Below are 20546 nucleotides of genomic sequence, written 5' to 3'. Positions count from 1 at the left end.
AGGTAGATGCTGATTGGTTCAGCAGTAATGACGTCACGGTTAATCGGAACGCCCATTGGTCGGTTCATCATCTTCACCTTGAGCTCCCATTGGCTGGAGCAAAGTTCGTCGATGATTGACGTTTGCAACCACATACTTGAGAGAGGGGGGAGGGGTTGGAGGAGCTTCCCTTAAGGTCCATTCATCATTTGTTACCGTACTTTCCTTGATCTTTCCATGCTGAAAGAGACACAGAGATCATACAAATTCCTTTTGACGACATAGTATTGGATTGGTGGTCGGGATGAAGGTTGCTTCCAACATACATAAATGAAACGAGCTCCAACCTCGGCTCAATATCCTGAACATATCTGCATTGTACTGGTCTGCACAGATAGGGTTGGCAACCAGGTGCTGTGCAATGGCAGATGAAGCAGGTACTGTTGCCGGTGGTTGCTAGATATTTCTACATGCTCGCACTGGTTGTGTTCTAACCCTCACAATCTTTCTTCCCATCGCCAAGGGGATGTGTTCTTTGATCCGATCAGCCAATCTTAAGGCCCGGTCACACCTTGACGTTTTAGCCAGCGATGGCAACATATTAAAATGTATCTAAAACGCTGGCTTACGTTGAACTTTTGATGTTTTTTTTTAAAGATTCGGACGTATTCATAGCGACTTGGTCTTATGTATCACGCATTGGTAACGGACACAGAACGTTTCGTTGTGTTCTAGATAACTTATACCAACAAATGCTGAACCTGTTGTCGGCCTACACAACCGATGCCCAACGATAGTCTAACTTAGGCATAGCGCGTTGCACGCATCGCCGAAGATGTCGTGACGTAGCTTATTAAAAGGCTGACGCACAACGATTCGAATCATAACTGCCGTAGAAATGGAAGTGTCAACATCGCGGTCACACCTTGGCGATCTTGCCAGCATATGCCGACCTAAGAAAAATGTGTCTAAAACGTTGGGGCACGTCAAATACGGTATGAGTAAGTTTGGTATACGTGAGTACAACGCTAAAGTACGCTATCATACGTCGTACGTAGAGTACGTCAAAAAATTTTAAACATGTTCAAAATTTTACGACGTACTCGGTGTATGGCACACGTTCCGCATGCGATGGGGATAAGTTTTACACACGATATGTGGACGCTTACACACGTCCACAAAGGCTACTTATAAGCTACTCATAAGTCGAAACACGTGGCGGTAATGTCTTTTTTACGCGAAACTTATTTCTAACTTATGTCTGACGTGCTTTGAACCAATTCTTTACGTAGTCCCAACACACATCGACGTATGTAGACGTATTCCAATGACATCTTCCTGTCGACAAAAAAAAATTAATCAACGTGTTTCTAGCTTACAACTGCCATATAAAGACGTGTTCCCAGTGGTTTTGGGAATTGGTATATAAAAATGCTGCTCATAAAAGGGGAACCCAACAGTGTTTTCGAGTCCTTTTTGAGTCTATGTCCATGTCAGCAGTAACAGTATCAGTATTAGTATTAGTATTAGTAGTAGTTTGTTCATGTTGGCAGTAGTAGGTGAGTGTGAGGGGGAGGGTGTGGGTTATGATGGATCGTCCTTGCGTTTAATGATTTAACGATTTAAATGATAAACTCAACGATTTAAATGGCTGCATCTCCACTATTGAAAGTAGACGCTTGCGCTCAACAATCGGATTTTTTTTTACACTCAACGACCTTTAAACGGTACCACTCAGCTATTTTCATTGTTTACAATGAACGATTTAAATTGCTGTCACTCGCCTTTGTTTTTTGACGCTGGTGTTTGGAAATTTGAAGCGTTTCTTCTGAACGTGTTAAAACGCTCAAACTCGACTATTTTAAATAGATGCTGCTGATGGACAATTGGAATCATAGCCAAGCTAGACATCGAAGTGTGAACATCCTCGTCATGCCGAAGAAAAGTTTGAAGAATGCTGCAAATAAGTGTCCTGGCCATGGCCGTGGACGCTGATGCAAGGACGATCCATTATACCGACGTCTTTCAGCTTATGAGTAACTTAAAAGTAACGTCTGTCGATGTGTGGCAACGATCGCGTAACGTGCCAACAACACATTAATGATAGGTTAGAAATAAGTTTCGGGTACGCTAAACATTACCTCGGCGTGTCTCAACTTATGATTAACTTACAAGTAGCATGTGTTGATGTCTGTCAACGATCGCAGACCGTGCATACAACTTGTGGCCAGCGTAGCGGAACGTGTGAGTCATACGCCGGCATACGTCGTGAAATTTCAAGCATGAAAAAATTTGAGGACAACCAAAAAGTACAACGTTTAAAGCCAACGTACAACGACGTATGGCAGTGTTTTTCAGCGTGCTCTCAATGTTATCAAAACTTACCCATAACGTATTCAACGTGTGCCAGCGTTTTAGAAAAAAAAAAATTCAAAAATCGGCATACGTTGGCTAAAACGTCAAGGTGTGACCGGGCCTTTAGTGTTGTGCGGCCCACGTATCAAGCTTCACATCGGCACCGAAGCTCATAAATAACATTGCTGGTTTGTGAGGTCGGTTCGATGCCTTCAACATGACGTAAAAGGCTGAAATTTTGCATGCTGATGCACATTGAAGCAAATACACCGGGAAAAATCACAGAACCATTGGAAAATGTATGTATATATATATACACATATACATATATACATATATATATATATATATATACATATATATATATATATATGCATATATATATATGCATATATATATATGCATATATATATATATACATATATATATATATATATATATATATACACAAATATACATATATATATATATATATATATATATATATATATATATATATATATATATATATATATATATATATATATATATATTACATATAAAGAGCCTGGTGTTGGTGCAGTGGTTAGGGTAGCGGCTTGGGATCCAAAAGGTCCTGAGTTCAAGCCCCGTTGAGCCACTGAATTAATACACCAGGGGGTTGACTCAGCCTGTCATCCTTCTGAGGTCGGCAAAATGAGTACCAGTATACTGGGTCGGTGTATACCCAGGTTAAAATAGGTGTACCATATCCCTGTGTCGTAAGAGGCGACCAGGGTTGCGTCAGGAAGGGCATCCGGCGTAAAACATGTGCCAAATCACGATGCGGATCATACGGATGATCCGCTGCGGCGACCCCTAACGGAAGCAGCCCAAAGAAGAAGAAGAAGAAGAAGAAGAAGAAAAAGAAGAAGATATATATTACATACATATATATATATATATATATATATATATATATTACATATAAATATATTACATATAAATATATATATATATATATATATATATATATATATATATATATATATATATATATACATATACATGTATGTATACAGGGGGTCCCTAAAAAATGACATCATTTCGTAGTCTAATAACATAGCTAATTCTCGCTCAAATTATCTCAAATTTTAACAAAATGTGTAAAAACTAATTTGAATGTTTAATTATTATCGCAATGAGAATCTACCAGTAAGATGGATTGGGCGTGCCAGTGATAATGACAACGTGCTATTGAAATGGCCACCACGTTCACCTGACTTGACACCTTGTGATTTTTTACGATGGGGCCATGTGAAAGGACTGGTCTTTTTCCCTCCTCTTCCTACAAGCCTGGAGGAACTTAAGTGGAGAATCACTGAGGCGCTGGAGAATGTTACGCAAGACATGCTACAGCGTGTTTGGCAGGAGCTGGACCACCGACTTGACGTGTGTCGTGTCACAAGCGGTGCACATATTGAACATTTCTGAAGTTTTGAGAAAACGGTTAAAAAATCTACATTCTACATCCCTCTGAATCTCTTGTTCGGATTTTGATAAATAAATCTTTTATTGTTCAACATGAAGCCTATTTATTTTCCTTTGCCTGGGACATGTAGTTACTTAGATATTCAAGTTTCAAATGATGTCATTTTTTTAGGGACATGCTGTATGTATGTATGTATGTATGTATGTATGTATATATATATATATATATATATATATATATATATATATATATATATATATATATATATATATATATATATATATATATATATATATATATATATATATATATACACACATGTAAATATACGTAAATGCACATTGAAGCCAATAGGGCAGTATACTCGCTGAGACTCCTACAGCTCCATGAGATAAAAAAAATTGCCTTGATCAATATCCTAGTTAACAGAGCACAGAGGATTTGTTTACCTTGTAATCTTCAGCTGAAATCAACAAAATCATGAATATACTCGGTGAGAATGGTTATCCTGAGCATATAGTTAAGAGATACATACACAAGTTTCTAAACACGACAAGAGATCGGAAGATTGGTCCGGACAAATGTCCAGTCTATATCAGGATGCCCTGGAAAGGGCAATCATCACGAAGGTTTGAAGTACAAATCAAACATATTGTGTCCAACACGTTTCTGGCTGTGCAACCCCAAGTAATCTTTACCTCTCGCCATTTGCTGACGTCAGTCAACAAGGATGTGCTACCCACCTCACAAACCAGCAAAGTTATTTATGAGTTTAAGTGCCGATGTGAAGCTCGGTACGTGGGCAGCACAACACTAAGATTGGCTGATCTGATCAAACAACACGTCCCCTTGGCGATTCGAAGAAAGATTGTGAGGGTTAGAACACAACCAGTGCGAGCATGTAGAAATATCCAGCAACCACTGGCCACTGCACCTGCTTCATCTGCAATTGCACAGCACCTGGTTGCCAACCCTGTCTGTGCAGACCAGTACAATGCAGATATGTTCAGGATATTGAGCCGAGGTCGGAGCTCGTTTCATTTACGTATGTTGGAAGCAACCTTCATCTTTACCACCGATCCAATATTATGTCATCAAAAGGAATTTGTACGATCTCTGTGTCTCTTTCAGCATGGAAAGATCAAGGAAAGTACGGTAACAAATTGGTGAATGGACCTTAGTGGAGGCCCCTGCCCCTCCCTCTCTCCAGGATGTGGTTGCAAACGTGAATCATCGGCGAACTCTGCTCCAGCCAATGGGGGCTTGAGGTCAAAATGATGAGCCGACCAATGGGTGTTCGGATTAACCGTGATGTCATTACGGCCGAACCAATCAGCGTCTACCTTATTGAGACCTGCGTATAAAGCACACGCCTTCACTTCCTTCTTCACTTGCTGCGATTTTTTACCCTGAAGAGTGCAGCACGAAAAGCTTCGGTCACTATGTCGTGTTTATTTGTATCCATATTAAAGTTCTGCAGTACCAAACATCTGTATATATATATATATATATATATATATATATATATATATATATATATATATATATATATATATATATATATATATATATATATATATATATATATATATATATATATATATATATATATATGTATATATATGTATATGTATATATATGTATATATATATATATATATATATATATATATATATATATGTATATATATGTATATATATATATATATATATATATATATATATATATATATATATGTATATATATATATGTATATATATGTATATATATGTATATATATATATATATATATATATATATATATATATATATATATATATATATATATATATATATGTATATATATGTATATATATATATATATATATATATATATATATATATATATATATATATATATATATATATATATATATATATATATATATATATATATATATATATATATATATATATATATATATATATATGTATATATATATATATATATATGTATATGTATATATATATGTATATGTATATATATATATGTATATATATATATATGTATGTGTATGTACAGTGGGACCCGCTTAATAGAATCACGGTTAATAGAATCACCCGTATTATAGAATCAAAATCGTTGAGACCGATTCCATTGTATCTAAATGTACACAATTTTTCCCGTTTATTAGAATCAAAAACCAGCTTAATAGAATCAGCTGCTGGCCATCCACTTCGACAGTTCAGCGCCTACTGGCCGCACAGTTCCAACTTTTGCCACCAGGCGGCTGACGTCACGCTAAAAATAACGCTATGCCACTACAGTGATTTCGGTAGTCATTGTACAGATAGGCAGACGGCTGACAGCTGCAGTCTAAGCACTAGGCGTGTCGTCATTTCCACGATGGACAGAAAACGAAAGCGGACGGATCGTTCAAACATTGATAAAGCACAAATCCTGAGGGACTATGACGCCTTGCCCAGAATGAGCCAACGAGAAGCTGCAGACAAGTTGGAAATTAACCAGCCGATCCTATGCAGGATTCTGAAAGATCGAGAGGCCATTCTGAAAGGTCAAGTGGATTCGTCTTCTTCTCAGAAACGCAAGCGAAGCGGCAACGCACCCGATGTCGAATCAGCAATGGTCAAGTGGATTCAAACTTCTAGAGAAAAGGAAGCACCGCTTTCTGGACCTCTGATGTGGGAGAAAGCGGCTCAGTTCGCGGAAAAGTTCAACAACAAGAAGTTCAGTGCGACAAACGGCTGGATTGACCGGTTCAAGAAAAGACATGGAATCGTCCACAAGAAACTTCACGGAGTGGCAGCGGCGGCTGACGTAGGAGGGAAACAACAATGGCTGGACCACGTGTTTCCGGATCTCGTAGAAGGCGTCACGGCTGATGAGATCTGGAATGCTGACGAAACCGGGTTGTATTTTCGGGCCTTACCAGACGGAATGTTCCTCTTCAAGGGAGATCAGCACTGCGGTGGGAAAAAGCCAAAGGAAAGAATCACGGTGCTTTTTTGCTGCTCGATGACTGGTGCTAAGCGTCCTCCTTTCGGTATTGGTAAAAGCAAGAATCCACGGTGTTTCAAAGGCCTCAAAACAATTCCAGTTCGCTCCAGAGCCACTTCCTCCGCATGGATGACAGGTTTCCTCTTCACTGAATGGCTCGATGAGTGGAATCGCGAGCTTCGGCGTCATGACCAGAAAGCGTTGCTTCTCATCGACAACTGTCTGACACATCCCCAATCACTTCAACTGTCGAACATTACTGTGGCATTTCTCCCGCCGAACACAACCTCTGTTCTTCAACCGTTAGATCAGGGAATTATCCGTTCATTCAAAGCTCATTACCGCCGTGCCATGCTACGAAAAGTGCTCACTGAGATTGACAACGAGGATGGAGCAATGACAGCGAGTGACTTGGCGAAAAAGATAACGATCCTCGACACTATGCTGTTTACGGACGCAGCATGGAATGATGTGAAGACTACCGGCATAGTGAACTGCTGGCGCAAAGGAGGAATTTTCATCGGAGCGGCAAGCGAAGGCGAAAGGGTCGAGAGCAATGACGACGACGAGTTCACCAACCCTCTTCAAATGGATCCCGACCAATGGCAGGACTTCGTCAACATGGACGCCACTCTCCAAACCACAGACAATGATGTCACAGACAAAGCCATCGTTTCGGCAGTCCAACGCGAAATGGGAATTGCTACTGATGCAGACTATGACGCCGACACTAAAGTGAAGGAAGAGGAGGAAGAGGAGATCTCTGTCCCGACCATCAAGGAAATGATGTCTGCAGCGAAGACGATCAGGCTTGGTTTGCTATCACATGGGTTCAGTGACATGGCCTTCTTGCGCAAACTTTACAAGGAGGTCACCGCCATTGCCACAGACTCGTTAAAGCAGGCAACAATCGACAATTTTTTCATTACAGAGTAGGCTCATCGACAAACCTATGTTGTTTTGCTTTGAAAAGTACATATGTACTGTACGTGTAATTGTTTTATTTTCAGTAGTAAGTTACATTGTTTTGAGCAAGTGTGTCATATAAATCAAACTAAATGCTGAGTATTTGTCTCCGTATGTGTACTCGACATTTGATCCGGTTGATACTCCACAACTCTGGTGAACTCGGATATTAGAATCACCCGCTTATTAGAATCAAATTTGTCCGGCCCAAAGTGATTCTATTAAGCGGGTCCCACTGTGTATATATATATATATATATATATATATATATATATATATATATATATATATATATATATATATATATATATATATATATATATGTATATATATATGTGTATATATATATATGTATATATATATGTGTATATATATATATATATATATATATATATATATATATATATATATATATATATATATATATATATATATATATATATATCTTCTTTCGGCTGCTCCCATTAGGGGTCGCCACAGCGGATCATCCATATGATCCGCATCATGATTTGGCACAGGTTTTACGCCGGATGCCCTTCCTGAAGCAACCCTGGTCGCCTCTTACGACACAGGGATATGGTACACCTATTTTAACCGGGGTATACACCGTCCGAGTACACTGGTACTCATTTCGCCGACCTCGGAAGGATGACAGGCTGAGTCAACCCCCTGGTGTATTAATTCAGTGGCCCAACGGGACTTGAACTCAGGACCTTTTGGATCCCAAGCCGCTGCCCTAACCACTGCGCCAACACCAGGATATATATATATATATATATATATATATATATATATATATATATATATATATATATATATATATATATATATATATATATATATATATATATATATATATTGTTGCGGATTCGCGCCCGCCGGCGTGCTGACGGCCACGTAACTCTAATCGCGGCACGCCGCCCACCGGACGGACAATCCAGTCGTGACCCTCTCGGACTAACGCCGGGAACCAGTCACGGGTGGACCTTTCGGTCTCACCGCGATCGAGCCAATCAGCCCCCACGTGGGATAGGGTTGCTCGCCAAATTCGACCTACCTAAGTACCCACGCGGAGGGTAGACCGGGCGATCGCACCTCGCCGCAGGTCGACTTCGGACACGGGCCACTTAAGCGACCCGTTCCGTACTATCGGGATAACCGAGCGGTGTTATCGTCGGCCTCGACGGTTCGATTAATTATCGGGCGTATTCAGCCCACTACCAACCCTTTACGTGAAGCAAGATGAGGATTCAATGAAGGAAATGACGAAGCGAAGCGGGAAACAGTTCAACACAAAGCACATTTATTCGCGATGAACGGAAAGCACACATATTCAATTCCACCAAAAGCACACAGAAAAGAAAAACACAATTCAATTTACACAAAAAGCAAATGCGACAATGCAGATCTAATACCGATTACACGAGCACACGGCAACACTTATACAATTTTACTTCACAGACGGCGCCGACAACACATACCCAAAACCAAGGAAAAGAATACCCTCAAGGATGAGGCGGGCCTGAGGCCGAGACCGGGTCGGGCCTACCCGTCTGGTGATGAGACGCGGAGCGGCGATGGTGCCTCAACTCCGCGGGCCTCGCGGGCAGTGTCTGGTAGGGGGTGGGAAAGGGGCCCCCTTGGTCGCACTATCTCAGCGCGGGGGGAAACAGGAGGGGGTTGCTGATGCTCGGGGTATAGAGGATTTTTATTGCCCCGCGACGAGCGTCTCCACCTCGGCCAGGTCGCGCTGTCGGCCTCCTTGGGGTGCAGCTCCCTGCACGACGCGAGCACCCCCTCGTCTGCCCTCGCCGCCTCTCCACAGCTCCGTCCCCTCCGTTCCGACTCCAACGCACACGACGACCAGCTCCTTCTTGCCAACTCCACCGCCCGCGAAGTCTTGACTCTCTGTTCCCTCTCGACTCTCCTACTCTCTGGACTGACGAACACGGTTGCTTTTATCAGCCCCGTAGCTTCGCCCTCTCATCTTTGACCCCCTCCCTTCGACCTTTCACCTCGCTCCCCATTGGCCCGAGAAAAAGTGGGCGTGAATGCTTTTTGATCCATAAATTTGCATATATCGATCGCCCTCCAACGCCCTGGGGCGGGGCCAATTCGCCCCTCGCTCACCGATTGGACGGCAAAAAGTGGGCGTGTGTCGTTTTTGATCCGTTTTTGAAGCACAAAATCCGTGATTTTGTACACGCTGTTCGGCGCGCGCCCTGCACGAGTCCAACACCGGTACCCACAGGCGGCGCAAGAACGGTGGCGATGCGACGGTTGCGAGGTGTGACGTGAAGGTCGTGGCGGTTGTGGTGAAGCGGCGTTGTGGTTGGTGGTTGATGTTGTGACTGGTGGTGGTAACAATGGCGGTTGGTCCAAATTAAAGATAGTAAAAGAAAAACGGCTATCCTGAAGAGTCGCAGCACACATGAATAACATTTATTCCCACTAGACAACGGGTTTGGGCCTAACTACACATGTACTTACCGAGATACCTCACCTAAGGGACCTGAATGGTGGTTTGCGAATTTGGTAACCACAACAATATATATATATATATATATATATATATATATATATATATATATATATATATATATATCATTCAAACCACTGATTCACTGTCTCACTGACATCCATACATCCATTAGGACCATACTCTGTGCAGCATCAGTGCTGCCAAAGCAGTCTCCTGGGCTATTGGGCACAATCCAGGACAGGTTGCCACTCTGACACATGATACTCGAATGGCTCAATCATCCCAGCAAGCTGGTACTCATTTTGCTGAGCTCAGAAGGATGACAGGCTGAATCAACCCCACCAGGTATTGATTCAATAGCTGAGCAGGATTTGAACTCAGGACCCTTGGATCCCAAGTCTGCCACCATAACCATTCAGCCAACACCAGGCCTATTGACTGACTGACTGACTGACTGACTGATATTAAAGTTCGGTGCCTTCCACATGACATCGAAGGCTGAAATTTTGCATGCTGATGCACATCGAAGCCAATACACCGGGAAAAATCACAGAAACATCGGAAAGCATCCATAAATGAAAATAAATAAATGAAAAAAATGCAGGTGAGCGACCCGAGACAATGGGAAAGCACGGTAGTTTTGTGTGCAGATGGACATCAAAACCGATACAACGGGGAAAAAAAATCACAACCATTGGAAAGCATCCATAAATGAAAATATAAATAAATGAAAAAAATGAAAATAAATAAAACAAATGCAGGTGAACGACCCAAGAATAGCACCATCCGTTATTGCTTTCAATGTTGAAACATACCCCGCTAATATATCTATCTATAAATAAATATGTGTGTACACATACACACTCAACCAAATTTACTGCACTGGTTTTCCCCACATTTGAATAGTGCATTGTTATGAAACTTTAACTTACTGAGTGTTCTGTAGTCCTCTCTTGCCTTGTTGGCTCTCAGGAAGGCTTGTATTTTTACAATACAATGGATCTAAAAATGGCAATGGCATAATAATAGGAGTGCAATAATAATTTATCACATTGTAGGAAAGTTTTCAAATGCATCATATTCCCAAAGAGTGGTAAAATAAATAATAGTGTAATGTTTACTCTTTATTTTTATTTCATTAATTGAGCTGGGTACTCGAGATATATTGAAATCAAATGTCATTCCAGCATTTCACAATTTTTTTTTTTTTTTAATACAGGGAAATTTCCTTTCCTAATAAAATGTTCTGAAACATTAAATATAACAATCATAGGCTGTACTTCGGGAAGACAAAATTAAGTTGTTTTTAATCATTCGGATTGGTCAATGAAATGTCGATTCAACGAAGCAGTGCTGTCACAAAACATCTTTGCTTACATGGTCTGTGAAATACTTGAGTCGTGCCCGATACCTCCGCTTTGCGAGATACATCCGCACCCACGCTTGAATCTATGAGAGCAAGACATGATCGCAGACAAGTACAGTGTTAAATTTACTTGCAACATCTTCACACCAAAACCTTCACAACTAAATATATGACAGGAATACAAACGAGAAGTTCCTGAGTAAGAGTATGCCATGCTGAAAGTTGGTTCACTTCATCAATTTGTTTTCTGGTAAAGATTAGAAACCATGTTGTCTATAATTTTGTTTCGGCTTTCCAGCTAACACTTTTCAATGTGATATTGTCAAATCCTTATCACTCATGCCTTCTGAATATAGTTGATGAAAAAATGTTTGAAAATTATTTACCAAAACCATTGTTAGCAAAAAGGGAAATACCAAAGTGATGATGAGATCAGAGATATTGGAGATGATGGTGGAATTAGCAGGAAATATATGATGACATTATCAAGAAGGGAATAAAAATGAGATCACAAGGATTTAAGAATAAGACAAAAATGATTATAAACCTCATTCCTTGCTTCCCTTGTGTCACGTTTTTCTTCACTTCAAATGTGTTGAGCGAGATACTCACACCAGACCAAGACACACCAAAGGGTTTTTATTACCCTTCATAATAAGTGTATATATATATATATATATATATATATATATATATATATATATATATATATATATATATATGATTTGGAAGAAAATATATCAATGCATAATTTATTTATATGGATGCACAATCCTCAATACAACGTCAGGCACATAATGCTGCCAAGGCAGTTTCGTTGGTGAAGGTCTGAGGGAACAGAATCCTGGACAGGTCACTCAACTGGCTCACATTTTCCAGGAAGCTGGTACTCATTTTGCCTACCTTGGAAGGCTGGCAGTCTGAGTCAACCTGCCTGATGTTTATTTTAGAAGGGCTGGGGGCTTGAACTCAAGACATTATGATTCATACGATTATGTCAGAATCCATCCACCACTTTTGAGATATCCTGTTCACAAACAGACAAACAAACAGACAGACAGATAGACAGGGGTGAACACATAACCTCCATCCACCTTCGTTGTTGGAGGTAGTTATCACCCAGAACACATTGCCTTGCATGAATATGATATCTCGTTGCAGTTGTTGCCATCCATGGAGAAGAAATTAGGATTATGAAATTGGGGGAGTGTTTCTCCCAGTGCATTGTGTACATCAATGAAATAGACACTGCTTGAACGATTTCCAAACATTCCAGACAGCTCATTGAAGAGAGCCAATCATGTACAACATGACAAAGTGAAGCAACAGATCGGGATATTAACAACATGGAACACAGCAATTCTATACAACTCGACTATTCCATAACACTGTACACAAATCTCCTCTAATATCCCTTTGGTTTCTGACCATGTTCTCCTGCTTTGTATCATTAACATGGAGCATTGGAATTGATGCACAGCACAAGATGTATTTAGGATGTTGATAGTCTCACCGTTATGATCGATGGCACGTTGCTGTGCAGATATGCCACCCGATTACGGTAACTCCTCTTTCGGCAGAAGCCACGCCAGTGTGCCTGTGGGCAAAACAATAGGTTCTGGAACTGGTCTCAATCAATGTTAACCTGATATAAAATTTTGGATTCCTCTTTAAAGGACAAACCATATCAGGCACAGATCATGTGTATTCCTGGTTAGAAACAAAGATGTGAGAGACCAAATGGCCTTGTCCTGTGTCTCACTTCCTAAGATATTTATGCACGTCTTCATTACACACCAGTGCTTCTCTTATAGAACAACATCACAATGCAATTTTTTGGACTTTCGTTTTTAAATACATTCAGCATTAAGCTGAGCCGTAATCTTGGAAGCATTAAAAATAATTAAAACATAAACAACTAGAAGGGCACTCAGTAGAACGCACATCTCTGCCACGTAATGCCTGATCCACGAGAACATATCTGGCCCAATACATTTTGAAATATCATGCTATATATCGTTTTAGGCCCTATCTCTTTCAATGATGAAGAATTACTTAAACAATTAAATAATTCTCAGATTCAGATCCGGATTCAGATCTTCAACAAAATCGAATCAATTCTTCCTTGTCAAACACCCAACCTGTCCACCAAGTTTCATCCGGATCCTTCCACAACTTTTTGAGACATCACCCTATATATTAGTTCAGCCCTATCTCTCAATGGTGAAGAATCAGTTAAATAATTCCAGTATTTGGCTCTTCACCAAAATTGAATCAATTAGTCCATGCCACACACATCCCTAATGGACTCACTTGAACACCCAGTGCAATGAGGCCATTAATACTTTTATAATATTAACCCGAGGTGCTAATGTAAGCTCACATTCAGTGATTAAAGTTAGCCAGATGGTTATGCTTACTTTGGTGAGAAAACACCTTAGAAACAGTGAAAATAGGTGTTGTGGAAGGTGTGGAAGAAAGAAACAAACAAGCTTCTCTGGCAGTATGTATGCTCCAGGATATTCTACCTGCAGAGTGATGATTGCAGGCTCTTGTCGTTCTAAGAAGGCTCTCCGATTGGCCAATTCTCTCCGCACAAGAAAGCCACGCCCATGCGCTTGAAGTAAGAGAACAACTCGTTCATGAGCAATCCAGAGCTGCTCCCGGTTGTAGGCGGCCGTCACACGACCGACTATAGCCTAAATAGACAACAACAGCATGAAGTACAAAAGTCCGATTAGGAAACGGAAGGTCGTCTCAAATGTGAGCCTGTGAGTGTCATTACCTGGATCTCCTCACGGCTCAGTTGGCAGTACTTCGATGTAAATTCAGTCGGCTTATCCCAGGTGCCCTCTTGACTTGCTGCTTGATAGTAAAAATCAAAGCCATCACGCATGCGGTGCCGAACCCAAACAGCTTCCGTGCAACCTGCGTGAACAATTGTTCATTATTGGTTTTTGACAGATTTTTAAAATGTTGCCGATCCAAAAGGTTGTGACACATTGGAAAAGTTTAATGTCCTGCACTCTGGAAATTGTCCTGTTTCATTTGTTTCTTTCATGCGATCATTAGTCTGTGATAGCCTGGTGTTGGCTAAGTGGTTAGGGCGGCGGCTTGGGATCCTAGGGTCCCGAGTTCAAGCCCTGTTGACCGCTGAATTAATATACACCAGGAGGTTGACTCAGCCTGTCATCCTTCCGAGGTTGGCAAAATGAGCACCAGTGTACTGGTAAGGGGGACACTGCATCAGCGGCATTTGCCGCATCCCAACCAATGATGCAACCAGCAGCCACAGGCTGCACTCGATAGAGAGAGATTAGTCTGTGATGATGTTATTACCTCCGCCATCGAAGGTGAAGGAGGTTACGTTTTCACCCCTTTCTATTTGTGTGTTTGTGACTTGGTTTAAAAATAATAATAATAATTGGACAAGTATGTTGATCGCCTCCGTTTGTGTGTTTATGTGTGTTTGTTTGTTTGTCTGCTCACCTGCTCGCCTGCGGCCCAAACCAAAAAAACCGATCATTTTGAAATTTTCAGAGATTAATTTCACTGACCCTGCGACGGTCACGCATTGAAGTTTCCTAAAATTCGGCCGCCCGAAGGTCTACATAGGCCAATAGGCCAATTTGAGCCAAATTTTCTAAATTCCTCAAATTTCATCTGATTGACTTGAAATTTAAACAGGATTTGCATATCTGGCCAGTGAATTCAACCACCTATTATTTTGAGGTTATCTTAGGTCAAAAATGTCAACATAGGCCATAAGGTCAACCCAAAATAGGCCAAAATTTTAATCGTTTTTAAAATCCTAAATTTTTATCCGATTAACTTGAAATTAGAAGACCATTTGCATACGAGGTCAATGAACTCAACCACATATTAATTTTGAGGTCACCATAGACCAAAAGTTCAACATAGGCCAAATTTCCAAAATCCTTAATTTTCATCCGATTGACTTGAAATTTGAAGAGCATTTGCATATCTGGTCACCAATTTCAACCACCAATTAATTTTGATGTAAACATAGGCCAAAAGGTCAACATAGGCCGAATTGCTAAAATCCTCAATTTTAATCCAATTAACTTGAAATTTGAAGAGCATTTCCATATCAGGTCATTGAATTCAACCACCTACTAATTTTGAGGTAAATATAGGCCAAAACATCAAAATAGGCCAAAAGGCCAATTTGGGCCAAATTTTATAAATCCTCAATTTTCATCCGATTGAGGTGATATTTGAAAAGGATTTATTTGTCAGGTCACTGAATTCAACACCTATTAATTTTGAGGTAAACATAGGCCAAAAGGTCAACATAGACCAACTTTCTAAAATCCTCAATTTTAATCCAATTGACTTGAAATTTAAAGAGCATTTTCATGTCAGGTCGCTGAATTCAACTACCAATTAATTTTAAGGTCAAAAGGTCAACACAGGCTTAATTTCTATAATAGATAGGGCCAAAAACTAAATATATCACTATATCTCAAAGAGTTGTGGACGAGTTATGACAAAACAAGGTGGATGAGTTGAATAGGTGACAAGAACAAGAAGATTGGATTTTGGTTTGGATCCAGCCTATCAGTGGGATACAAAACGTGAACCGTTTCACCTGGCAGAGGTATGAGCTCTCCCGAGTGCCATTTTGCCAAGTTGTCACTGAGTGATTTTTCATTTGTTTGTTTGTGTGCAGGATATCTCAAAAAGTTGTGGAGGATCCGGATGAAATTTTGTGGGCAGGTTGGGTGTGTGACAAGGATGAACTGATTCAATTTTGGTGAAGCTCTGGATCCGGATCCAACAACTAGAATTTTAAAAGTGATTCTTCAGCGTTGAGAGAGGGGGCCAAAAATGATATACAGCATGATATCTCAAAAAGTTTAAGATGGATTCAGATGAAACTTGGTGGACATGTTGGGTGTGTGACAAGGAAGAATTGTTTCAATTTTGGTGAAGATCCAAATCCGGATCTGGATACGATAATTATTTATTTTTTAAGTGATTCCTCACCATTGATAGATATAGTACTGTATCGCATGATATTTCAAAAATGTATTGGGCCCGATATGTTCTCGTGGATCAGGCAATATGTGGCAGAGGTATGCGCTCGACCGAGTACCATTCGAGTTGCTCAATGTGATTATATGTTGTGCGATATCATCCAATTGGTTGACGTATCAGAGTAGCTGTTGTGGATAGCTCGTTGTCTGGCTCTGCAATTTGTCGGGTTTTAATGGCCTGCTGCATCGTATGGTCAACTTGTGCTTTGCAGCAGCGTTTTGTCCACCCAGTAAGGCAAGCCTTCTTCATTAAAACTATTGAGAGTATGCAAAATGATGCATATTGTCATGGATAGCATGCAGGTCCTCGCATGTGTCAAACAGCATGTTTATCAGAATTGTATTGGATCACATGTATGACTCCATGTAACAGCTCGACCGGTATCACCATAGCTTCAGTGGGAAAAGCTAAAACTAAAAGATCCTGCATTTCACTTGCAGTGACATTGCAGATCTATATACAATAATAATAATAACAATAATAACAATAATAACACATTGTTCATCCATCTGTCTGTCCATCCATCAGTGTGTAACATTGTGTTCCACCAATTGGTTAGACAGTTTGCCTGACTCCAACGACACTTTCAACAGGATCACAAATCTTGGCTAGAATATGCAAGTGAAAACTCAGGGGGGGAGAAGAAAAGGTTTACCTTCCAAAGCATCATTGCTTGTGTTACCCCATCGAGCAGCAGTGGTGAGAAGAGAAAGAGGATTGTCCTCAGATCAACAAGAAGATAGATTGACATATGGAAGAAAATGGAGAAGGGAGAAATAGAAATGCGTTGATGTGTGAGTAAAACGTCGGATCATCAACCATCGATGACATCAAGGCCCAGAAGGACAAGTTACTGGAACTTTACACCAAATCAGACAGACAAATCTGCTGACAAGTGCAGGACTATACACACGCCAAAGATGGAGCAGCTAGAGGAAGTTCTGTATGAATGTTTTGCTCTCCAGCATTCGAAGGAAGCACCAATCTCAGGACCGATGTTAATTGAGACGGTGAAGTATTTTTATGCTCAGATGGGAGTCCGCAGAGTCTCATTCAATGAAAGTCATGGAGGAGGGTTTTGCAAAGTATTACATTGTGTCGAAGGCTTATCAGATGAGGAGGATTTTGTAAGTTTCAATACCTGAAGGATGAAATCTAATATCCAAGAAATTTCCAATCTGGTGAGGCAAGCAAGTGACGATAATCCACTTCAAGGTTTAACCGAAGCCAAAATTTAACAGTGGTGTGAAGTCAACCAAGATGTTTAAGTGTTCCATCTTATGACTGACTCCAAAATCATCAACAGTGTTGTTCATCCATCGGATGACATTGAACAACAAGAAGATGACTGAGAAGAAGAAGACTTTTCAAATGAACACATCACTTGGGCTAATGTTGGTGAAGGTCTTGACACACTTGTGAAGTTTGCTGAAAGGCAGAAAGCTTACGACAGCCAGGAAGTTATGCAGCTGCACTTCATACAAGAACATTTCATGAGGAAGAGACAATGAACAATACAGCATTCTGACAAAAGGAGATGATTCTGCAGTTTGACAAGATGATGAGCCCAATGAGCCTGAGAAAGTGAATGTTGACACCTTCGATCATCCATCAACTTCAAAAAGACTACTTTATGTTTTATAATACAGGTACGTTATTGTTTTGTCATTGGTTTTTTTATTTTTATAATAATAATATTATTTTTATAATATTATTGACAATAAGTCATTGTCAATAATATTTTTATAGTACCTTTATACTGTACAGTACTATAAAAATATTATTGTTAGCCCCTGTTGGACTTAGTCCGAAATGGGGGCTTTTGGATTTGGTCTCAATTCATGTGTGCGTGCGTGCGTGCGTCTGCATGTCTGAATACATATATCGGACATGTATTCACAAATTTTATTCGCACTTGACACAAAGACAACACATAATGGTATACGTACTTATGTAATTTTTTATTAGACATTGGACCCAAGATGGCCAATTGGTGGCCATTTTGTTGGCGGCCATCTAACAAACCATCTAACAAACCGCCAATTGGCGGCCACCTAACAAACCCCTTACAGTATAAGAGGACCACCAAATAAGTCATGAAAAATGCATGAAACAAGTACTAAAGAATATCTGCATAGAACGAAGCCGATTCTGAAAATATACCTCTCCCCAATGAACAAAATCAAAGCCATAAACCAACCAGAAGTACCAGTGTTCCAATACAGCTGCGTAATAGTAAACTGGCCACAAGCGGAAATCAACAAACTAGATATCAGAACAAGAAAACTCCTCACTATCCACAATATGTTCTACAAAAATCAATGCTTCCCGAGAATGTACCTGCTGAAGAAAGGAGGAGGTGGCAGCCTGATGGAGCTCAATCAAGTGCACAGAGCAACAACTGTAGGATTATCAGAGTACGTGAAAAGCTCAACAGACAACTGAATACAATTTATACACAAACATGACCACAAGAAGATAGAACAGGTATCTCTCACTCACCTTGCAAAAAACTTCCAAAAAACAAGTGCGAATAGAAGATGTCATGTACCAAACCGAACCCATATCAAATACAGCCCCAACAATTGCAAAAAGACAAAAGAAAAATGCAAGACAAAATACCAACAGATATATCGTGACAACTGTGAGAAAGACAAAAGAGCAGGAATATATATAAATAAATAAATAAAAAAAAGAGTTGGACAGATTGGGGATAGACAAAAAAAGGATCACTGGAATGGCTAAGAAGAGGTCAGCTCAATTTCGACAGAGAATTAATCATTATAAATGTGCAAGACCAAGGACACTACATGAATGGCTTTTTAAAAAATATCAGGACTGAGTTAATCGGACAAGTATAGATCCTGCAAGGTAGAAACAAAGTAAGAGCTACCTCCTATCAGGGCATAAAAAAATAAAAACTCATGTCAGAACAGCTGTACACATAAAGGTACAACATGGTATGTGGAGTAATCCACTGGCACATCTGCAGAAATTTCAATATCCCAGTCTCACAAAACTCATGGGAACACAAACCAAAAGCAATCATTGAAAACAAGTGCATAATGCTCTCATCCGACCTGATGATCCCATCCAGCGTGAACACAGAAAACAAAGCACTCTGACCGGAGATAGTACTCAGATACAAAAAGGAAAATAATGCATTGTTCATTGAGGTTTCAGTACTCAGTGATTTTGGTCTAAATAATGCAGAAATCAAGAAAATGACCAAATAACAAAATCTCAAGAATGAAGTGAAATGATCCTGGAAGCTGAAGAGCACAAAATTGAACCAGTGATAATTGGATAAACTGGAATGATAAAGAAGAACCTTACAAAGACCCTACAAACCATCCATGGGAACAATACCACAAACAAATTTCAGTTGGAGGCTGTCCCAGGCTCAGTGACGATCCTGAAAGAGCCCCTGAGACAAAACTCTGAGAACGACAGAACTTCACAACTTAGGCCATGAATCATGATCCTTCACCGAAACGACTTCCAGTCCTGGTGGGACTCCATTCCACCTTCTGAAATCAGAAGTATGGAGATAGCAAACACACACACACACACACACACACACACACACACACACACACACACACACACACACACACACACACACACACACACACACACACACACACACACACTTCTTACCATTAGTGACCTTCTCTGTGCGGGCGTCTGCTAGTTCATACTGGTACACATCGGTGCACTCAGGTGTAACGCCTCGCAGAGCCAATGATGATGAGCGTAGGGCTGCAAGTGTCACGTCAGCATCTCCCAAGACCACAGCTGCATCAACTGCAGCGACTCCAGCTGCCACTGCCGTCCACAAGAGGGATAACATCATTTTTTTTTAAAAAAGGTTACCATTTCCAATTAA

At 40.3% G+C, this 20546-nt stretch overlaps 1 protein-coding gene across 3 annotated transcripts in view; it reads right to left on the bottom strand.

Moving 5' to 3' along the window:
- LOC147015141 (ras GTPase-activating-like protein IQGAP1) overlaps nucleotides 1–20546 on the bottom strand; it is a 255416-nt gene that overhangs the window by 143772 nt on the left and 91098 nt on the right. For all 3 annotated transcript variants that reach the window (XM_085849639.1, XM_085849637.1, XM_085849638.1), the window contains 6 exons: nucleotides 20318–20485; nucleotides 14382–14524; nucleotides 14125–14295; nucleotides 13110–13193; nucleotides 11608–11679; nucleotides 11163–11232 (listed from right to left, as the gene is read on the bottom strand). In XM_085849639.1, the coding sequence (XP_085705765.1) occupies nucleotides 11163–11232; nucleotides 11608–11679; nucleotides 13110–13193; nucleotides 14125–14295; nucleotides 14382–14524; nucleotides 20318–20485 (708 nt within the window). The remainder of the gene's footprint in view (nucleotides 1–11162; nucleotides 11233–11607; nucleotides 11680–13109; nucleotides 13194–14124; nucleotides 14296–14381; nucleotides 14525–20317; nucleotides 20486–20546) is intronic.

The sequence above is a fragment of the Eptatretus burgeri genome, chromosome 12 (genome assembly GCF_056783735.1).
Source record: "Eptatretus burgeri isolate ZD-2024b chromosome 12, Ebu_testis_v1, whole genome shotgun sequence".
NCBI lineage: Eukaryota > Metazoa > Chordata > Myxini > Myxiniformes > Myxinidae > Eptatretus > Eptatretus burgeri.
This window is presented reverse-complemented; position numbering and strand designations above follow the sequence as displayed.